This window comes from Mus pahari, chromosome 19, assembly GCF_900095145.1.
Source record: "Mus pahari chromosome 19, PAHARI_EIJ_v1.1, whole genome shotgun sequence".
Classification (NCBI taxonomy): domain Eukaryota; kingdom Metazoa; phylum Chordata; class Mammalia; order Rodentia; family Muridae; genus Mus; species Mus pahari.
The window spans coordinates 19,997,943-20,006,311 of record NC_034608.1 but is presented as its reverse complement, the minus strand read 5'-3'; the positions used below and the strand labels follow the sequence as shown (position 1 = coordinate 20,006,311).

The window sequence follows — 8,369 nt, the reverse complement described above, 5'->3', positions numbered from 1 at the left end:
ACACAGGGGTCCAGCCAGGGCAGCCCTCCTCCCTCAGACACAGGGGTCCAGCCAGGGCAGCCCTCCTCCTTCAGACACAGGGGTCTAGGCCCAGCCCTCTTCCCTCAGACTCGAGACAGGGGTCCACAGTGCACAGCTGGTGGATGTTTCCACAAAGACTAAGCAGGACGGGGGGAGTACTTCCTGGGTCCTGAGTCAGCGAATACCCAAGGGAGTCTCAAGGTCACAGTTCTGGGAAGGTCATTGCCACCCCCTGTATATCCGTTCCCCAGGGGGGCCCTGGCATCGTGCCTCTTTCCTTTTCCCTCCCCCGGGAAGCTGGTACATTCCTGAGTCCTGCCTGAACACCCCCCAACCCCCCATCAATGGCGGAGTCCGAGCATCCTCGCACAAAGCATCAATTCTTCCAGCAGATCAGCCTTGTGAAGGCGCCTGTATTTGCAGGACCTAGGCATAAGGGTCCCAGCTCAACCTCCCTCGGGAACCCCCAGCCTCTTCCTCTGTCAACCGAGGAGGCTGAGTGTCTCTCTCCTCTCTCAGTGCCCACAAGTAAGGACTCCCAGACACCTCAGACCTCAGACTTAGACCCCAGCCCCTCCTCCCTCAGGCCTATAAATCCCCACCCCAGCCCTCATCTTCAGAAACAGGGGCTTAGCTCCCCAGACACAGGGGCCCAGACCCCTGGCATTCTCCCTCAGACATGGGGGTTCAGCCCCCAGGCCCTCCCAGACCCTAGCCTTCCTTCTTAGACACTGAGAGCTACCCCCTCCCGATCATCCCTCAGATACAGGAGTTCAGGCCCCAACCCTCCTCCCTCAAACACAGGATTCCAGACTCCTGCCTTCCCTCTCAGACACAGGGGTCCAAACCCCAGCCTCCTCCCTCAGACACAGGGGTCCAAACCCCAGCCTCCTCCCTCAGACACACAGGCCCACCTCATTTCGACCCTGGGATCTAAGCCCTAGCTTCTCCCTCGTGAAAACTTTGGACTCCTAAGCCATGATTCTGCCTTCTGTCCTTTGTCTCCGAGTGTCTGGGGACCTGGGCTTTGGGTGGGGGCGTCAGGGGTGAGTCAGCAGCCTCACACAAAGTCCTCCCTGTGGTCCCCACGTTCCTGGGATACTCGGGACTCCCTGGATTCCAGGCTTCTGGTCCAGGCAGGGGGTAAGCAGTCCCTCAGAGGGTCACCCTGAGTGTGGGGTTCCGGGAAGAATGCAAGCTCCCACTGAACTCAGCTTGTTTAAGCCTTCACCTCAGCTACTCATCTGCACCTTGCTCCATGAAGACCCAGAAGCCCACCCCGTGCCCCTAGGTGCCCACAGAGGGGCCTAGGTGCCCCGTGTCTACAGGCAGAAGCCATGGGAGCTCCGGTTCTGGTGCCGTGGACCATTGGATGCTGGCGAGTCTGGCTGCCTCCAGCACACCCCCCAGCATACACAGATACACCCGGAGAGAGAAAGCCGCCTTTGTGTTCCCCAAGTCGGGGACAGGCCAGGCTCGCACGACATTAACCCACCCCTGGGCCCAAGCCCTGCTGGGTCTAAAGTCTTGGAATCTGTGGTGGAACCTGACCTCCACCCCCACACTCTGGGGACCCAGGCATCCAGTCCATGAGTGGGTCGGGGGTCAGTGATAACCATCTCCCAAGACCCAGCCTTTGGGGTGAGTCACTATGAAAGGAGGGTCCGTCTGTGCTCTAAGTGGCCACTTAGAGCCATGAGTGGGGGAAGAGAGTCACCCTAGAAGAGAAACTTGGGATCAACAAAGTCCCCCTGGAGAGGGCTCCCCAAGTCTTAACAGCCTCTTTTTTTCTCTCTCGGTATCTACATACCTGTGTTTTCTGCTTCCTTCTGGTTTTACCTTCTGGTTTCCAGCTGTGGGTCACACGCCACCCCCTCCCCCACGCGCATCTCCGGGAGGCACCTGTCCCTTTTCACAGACCCTATCCACCTAGAACCTTTCTCTCAGCATCTGCCTCTTCATATTCTCAGCAAATGAGTGATCCAGGAAAGACAGGATACGTTTTGCCTCTATGGTGTGTGTGTGTGTGTGTGTGTGTGTGTGTGTGTGTGTGTGTGTGTGTGTGTTTGAAAAGCAGAAATATAGGCTCCAGTCTTCCACCCCTGCTGACTGGGTAAGGAGATATATGGCCACTGAAACCCCCTAAAACAGGTGGTCAGAGCCCTTCATAAAGAGCTGATTAAAAAGCGAGGCATGGGGGCACAGATATATAATCTCAATACTTGAGAGTCTGAGGCAGGAAGACCACTATGAGGTTGAGGCCAGTTGGGGGCTACCTAGTTTAAGGCCAGCCTTGTACATAGTGAGACCTTGTCTCAAAACACAGAAAAGAAACTTGATATCAATAAGAAGCCTCACAAATAGGACCCCTGAGGTCCATGCTCACCAGAAAGAGAAACTGAGGCCTAGAGAAGGCCCAACAGAGACTGACATTAAACCATGGCAGAGAGGACTGCCCCAGACTGCCCCAGAAGCTGGGACCCAGTCGCCTGGAGCTCTCCCCAAGACGCCAAGCTCGCCTCCCATTTATAAAGTCCCACAACATGTAATTTAGAGGTCGTTTACAGAAAGGATTAAGGTACCAGGAAGCAATCACTTTAAAAACTAAACCAGGGACAACACTTAGAGGCACCTCCCAGAAGTGCCTGAGAGTTGACTCCTGAGCTGGGTAGGCAGTCAGCTGAGGCTATATACAAGTTCCAAGGTGTAGGGGGCCCGGGGGCTGCACAACCCAATGAGTCAAGACTTCATAATTTCACAGATGTCAAGACACCAGAATGGTCCCATCATTGAGAGCCTAGTTCGTTCTTTCTCTCTCTCTCTCTCTCTCTCTCTCTCTCTCTCTCTCTCTCTCTCTCTCTCTCTCCCTCTCTTGCTCTCTCTGTACTGGGAAATGAGCCTAGGGTCCCTCATATGTTGGGATGTTAGGCAAGTGCTTTGCCACTGAGCTATGTATTTGCAGTTCTTCTCTGGCTGCTAATTCTCCGCAAGTACTCACTGAGCCACGCCCCCAGCCTCTCACTGGGGGATTCTAGGCAGGGGCTCTACCACGGAGCCCCAGCCCCTCACTGGGGGATTCTCGGCACCTATGACTAATAGGCTACTTCCCTAGCACCCCCTTTTCTTTTTTTAATGCCTTTATTTTGAAATAGAATATCACTAAATTGCCCAGGCTGGCCCTAAACTTATTCTGTAGTAATCCTGGCAGGCAAGTCTCATGAGCCTCCCTCCTGCCTCAGCCTCCAGAGCAGAGCAGCTGGGATTACAGGCCGCCATATCCAACAAAACTCTAGAAATGTGAAGGCGTTAAGGATCTAAAGACTTCCCGCATCTGACGTCATGGGGTGTCAATGTTTTAAATAACCTCAGGCTCTGTTTACTGGACTCACCGGTCGCAGGATCCCAAGAGCCTGGTTTTAATGCATAAGAAGAAAGAAAGAGAAAAACAGATGGAAATGTACCCAGAGTCCCCAGCTCGCACCTGGGAAATTGGGGCATGCTTGTTGCAAAGGAGGGTCTGATGAAAGTTAGGGAGCAGCTACAGAAGTCCGCAGAAGAAAGGCAGAACTTCTAAGGTCGGCTTTGCCCCCCAGCCTCGTCCTCGGCCGCAACCCTTGCTCAGGGTGGCAGGTGTGGCGGCACTCAACTTCAGAAGCTCCCTCACATCATCAGACATGGATCCGGTTCAACACCCTCACTGGATAGAACTGGAGCCAGGAAAGAGGGCTGGGCCACCTGGTCCCAATTCTCAGCCCCCTATAGGAGACCTCAGCCCTGCCTTTGCTCACCAGCAGCCTCCCCATGATGGATTCCTGGGCAAAGTAACTTGACCCACCACAGGGGAGTGTCCTATGGTAGATATGAGAAACACAGGGTTCTAAGTGTGAGCGTTCAGGTGACATTTCCTGACCTTGTCCCCAGCCTCAGGGTCACTGTGTCTTGGGTGGGGGCTGGGGGGTCCTCCAGATTCCCACAGTTAGTGAGAAAGACATGTGACTATCCTGGAGGGGGCTCCTCTGTGAAGTGTGGCTTGGATGTGTGAATGGGTGGGAGGGTTTGGGGGAGACATTTGTGGAATCCACGTGTGTGCTCACATGCCAACGTTCCCTATATGCCACTTCACACATCTATACTGTCACTGCCCTGCCTGACTCCACTCCTCTCTGGGAGCGAGGAGGGGTGCCTCGATGGAGGATGCANGGGGAGAGGAAGCAGATTCGGGGGGGGGGGGATAGGGAGACAGTGGGGTAGAGAGGAGAAAGGAGGCAGCTAGGCAACAGAGGCTGCTAGAGAAATGGGAGAAGGATGGGGGACAGAGAAGGGAAGAGATACAGGATGTCAAGGAGATGGGGAGAGAGATGGTGAATGGGGACATAGAGGGACGACAGCAACACAGGAGGCGGCAGAGTGAATAGAGAGGATGGGGGGCAGGCAGAGTGACCCAGGAAAAAGGGACAGAGGTGGGGGACAAAGGAGGAGTGGAGAGACGGGAAGGGGGAGACAAGGAGAAAGGAGGACAGACGGAAGGAAGGACAGGACTTGAAGACTGAGGGACAGAGGACAAGGGCTGGGGAAAACCAGAGAGAGAGAGAGAGAGAGAGAGAGAGAGAGAGAGAGAGATCTAAAGACTAGGACCGAAGGACAGTGGGACCGGCCTGGAGAAGGAGGGCTTGGGGACATGGGGGAGGGAGGGTCTCGGGCCCTTTGTCCCCGCGGGATCGGGGCCTGTGCGAGGTGGGGGGGCTGCGGCACGGCGGCCGGGGCCCGCGTCCCCCCTCCCCTGCCCGCGGCTCCGGGCTCCTGGCCCGCGCTGCGCTTTGTCCCGGGGACGAGGGTCTCCCGCAGCCCCCCCACGCAGCGCATTGTTCCGGCCTCTGCAGGCCCCCAGGCGACCCAGCTGTCACAGCGGCGAGACCCCCTCCCCAACCCGACCGCAATACGCACACCTCCCTCGTCACCCCGATCCAGCCCACCGACCCGGCCCCCACCTCCGTCACCCTACCTGGCCCCGCCGCGGCCGCCCACAGCAGCAGCAGCGGCCACTGGAAGCGCCGGGCCCGGCCCATGGTGCCGCCGCCGCCGCCGCCACCGCCGCCGCCGCCACCGCCGCCGCCGCTCGCTCCCGGCCCGGCACCTGCACCTCCCGCGCCGCCGACCCCGCCCCCAAGTCCAGTCCCGCCCTCCGCCCCGCCCACTGCGCGCCTGGGTGGGCGTGGCGTCAGCTAAGGGGCGGGGACCGGACGGGGACAGAGAGGCCCAGACAATGCGGGGAGAGGGAGGACGTGCGCGCGGAAGGGCGCGCACGGGGGTGGGAGAGCAGGACAGCACGCGGACCCGGGCGCGAGGGCTGGGCGTGAGCGTGACGGCGTCGTGGGAGCCAGTGGGGGAGGACTTGGGAGAGCGGAAGGTCGTGAGGGTCGTGTGAAGGTGCAAAGGTGTGCGTGCGTGTGCGCGCAGGCGTAGCCTGGACTAGTGGAGCTCCCTAGAGGATGCTGCACGGGAGACGCGGGGAAGATGCGCAGGAGATGCACCGGAGTGTGCGCGGAAGATGCACGAGAGATGCGTGGGAGATGCGCGGGAGATGCATGGGGGAATGTATAGAAGACACACGGGAGATGCGCGGAAGATGCACGGGGGTTGTGCAGAAGCTGCTCGGGAAACCCATAGGGGGTGCGCGAGAGGGCGATGCTCGGAAGCGCGCGAAGGTGCGGGGTGCTGGCATGTGCCTTCAGTGTGAGCTTTCGGGGAGAGGAGTGTGATGATGCCAGGGTGAATGTGGGCAGGGAAAGACTGAGAGGCTGGGCAGCAGCGGGTGGCTGAGCAGGTGTGGACTTCTTTGGGCAGGGCGTAGAATAGGGTCCGCTCCCTCCCTCTGGTCCTGACCTTGACACGCCAAGTTTCAGTCTTCTTTCCCTGGGAGGGGCCTCCAGAAAGCTAACCAGACTGGAAGGAAGTCTTAACCCTAGGCCCTGGGGAGGGCGAAGCCCCTGGGGCAACCTTCCAGGTATGGCATCCAGGCACTGTACTCTCTCCCACACTGTCTGTCAAGTCTGTCTGTGTGACTCTGCCTTTCAGGTTCTGTTCCTCATCCTGGGGGGCTGACTCATCCCTCCAAACTTTGGTCCTTTTTTTCTTCTTGGGTGTGGGTTTCCCTGAACCCACCCCTGTGACCACCTGAAGGCCTGGAGCAGGGTTATGACTCATAGGACCAAGAAGAGGAAGAAAGTGGGGTGCGGGCAGCCTCTCTGCCTCTCTCAGGACTCAGGGACAGCAGGTAAACTGGGTCAACATATGCCCATTCTGAAAAGCTCTGGGTTTTTTTTTGTTTGTTTGTTTGTGTTTGTTTTTTGTTTTCCCCTCTCCATCACTTCTAAACTATTGTACATCCAGGTCAACCAAGGGTCATCATCACATGACATACCAGTACATGTCCAGTACCTAGCTCCCAGCATCCTCTCTGTTCTTAGTCCCAAATTCGTCAACTCATGTCAGGACCAAAACTCTTAGCATCTTGTTTCAAGGACCATGGCTCCCAGCATCCTCTCTGTTTCCAGACCTCAGTTCTCTACCGTAGCTCCATAGCCACAGCTGCGAGCAGCTTCATGCCTTCCCAATTCTCAGCTCATGGCTTAGATTAGGGAATGGAGTGAGGAAACCACTCATCTCTGTGACGCGGGCGAGGCGAGAGACTGTTTCGGGGATACTTGTTCGGGGTCTATTAGCCGGTTTTCTGTTGCCAGTAGCTTGGTGACTGAGATTGGGTGAGTTCTGAAGGAAGCTTTGCTTTGGCAAGCTCTCGGGAGCTGCATCTGCCGATGGCCTTTTTGTTGAGAGTCCTCAGGGTGTCACGTGGCAGGAGACAGAAAGCACACGTGTGTCTCCTGGTCTCTCTGCTCACTCAGCTGCCAGTGTTCAATCATGAGGGATCCACCCTGATGACTTCACTGATGCAGCCCCAGAGGCCCCACCTCTGAGCATCTAAGCACCGTAGTTGGATTAAGTTTCCATCATCCTTTTAGTGGTTTACAAGGAGATTAATGTTCTGTGTGTGTGTGTGTGTGTGTGTGTGTGTGTGTGTGTGTGTGTGTGTGTGTGTGTGTGTGCGCGCGCGCGTGTGTGCTTGTGCATTCTTGTGTGTGTGTGTTTCTGTGTGTCTTTCTGTGTGTGTGCATGTCTGTGTGTTTCTTTGTGGATGCGTGTGTTTGTGTGTTCTTGTGTGTGTTTCTGTGTTTGTGCCTTTCTAGGTGTGTATGTCTATATGCTAATGTGTGAATGTGTGTGTGCCTGTCTGTGTATGTATGTGGTTTTTTTGGGGTTTTTTGTTGTTGTTGTTTTGTTTTTTGGTTTTTTGAGACAGGGTTTCTCTGTATAGCCCTGGCTGTCCTGGAACTCACTTTGTAAACCAGGCTGGCCTTGAACTCAGAAATCCACCTGCCTCTGCCTCCCAAGTGCTGGGATTAAAGGCATGTGCCACCACCACCCGGCTATGTATGTGTTTCTATGTGAATGTGTATTTCGCTGTGTGTGTGTTCCCATGTGTACAACTGCACAAGCGCGTGTGTGTACCTGCATGTGCCGGCTGGAGGATAACCTTAAGTGTCATTTCTCTTCAGGTGTGTCCAGCTCATGCACGGCCAGCATGGATCTAAGGTCTGGCCCTTCCCTCCCATCCCTCTGCCCAGCCACCAGGATCTGTTCCCTCATTTGAATTCTTCCTCCTGCTGAGAATGACCACCAGGGTCCAGCAGTCAAAAGTCCCCTTTGGCTCACCTAATTAACATGCCCAATTAAAATGACCTCATCCTAACACGGGTTTCCCCCTTATACTCTTAAAGACAGCCGTTTGCCTGTGGACCGTGCCTGTCTCCTCTCTACACAGACGCAGACCTTTGTCCCACTCTGGGAGAGACACCCCTCCTCTCTTGGCCTTGTTCCTTTCCCCTTCTCCCTCATCCCCTATCTCCTGTCTCGGTTGTCTCCTTATTCCCTGCCCTCTGTCCCTCCGGGGCAAATAAACCTCCTTTGTGCTGAGAACTTGATCCTGGAGTCCTGAGCCAATACTTTTCCTAACAGTGTCTACTGTTTTCCCCCTTTGAGACAAGTTCTTTCACTTACCTGATACTCACCAACTACACTTGACTGCCTGACCAACAAGCCCCAGGGTTCTCCCCTGTCTGTGTCTCCCAGATCCTGGGGTTTCCAGCACATGCCACCATGTCTGACTACGTTTCCCATAGGTTCTGGGAACACAGGTCCTCATGCTTACACGTTGAGCACTTGACTGACTGATCTATCTCCCTAGCACAGGATGCACTTTCTTTTCTCTCTCTCTCTCTCTCTCTCTCTCT

General features: G+C 56.0%; 1 protein-coding gene across 1 annotated transcript in view; it reads right to left on the bottom strand.

The window, feature by feature from the left end:
- The window catches only part of Cadm4 (cell adhesion molecule 4), a 22,694-nt gene extending 17,534 nt beyond the window's left edge, over nt 1-5,160 (bottom strand). Inside the window, exon 1 of the mRNA XM_021219185.2 lies at nt 5,024-5,160. Coding sequence (XP_021074844.1) covers nt 5,024-5,087 — 64 coding nt within the window. The 5' untranslated portion in view covers nt 5,088-5,160. The remainder of the gene's footprint in view (nt 1-5,023) is intronic.
- Between the last annotated feature and the right edge of the window lie 3,209 nt (nt 5,161-8,369).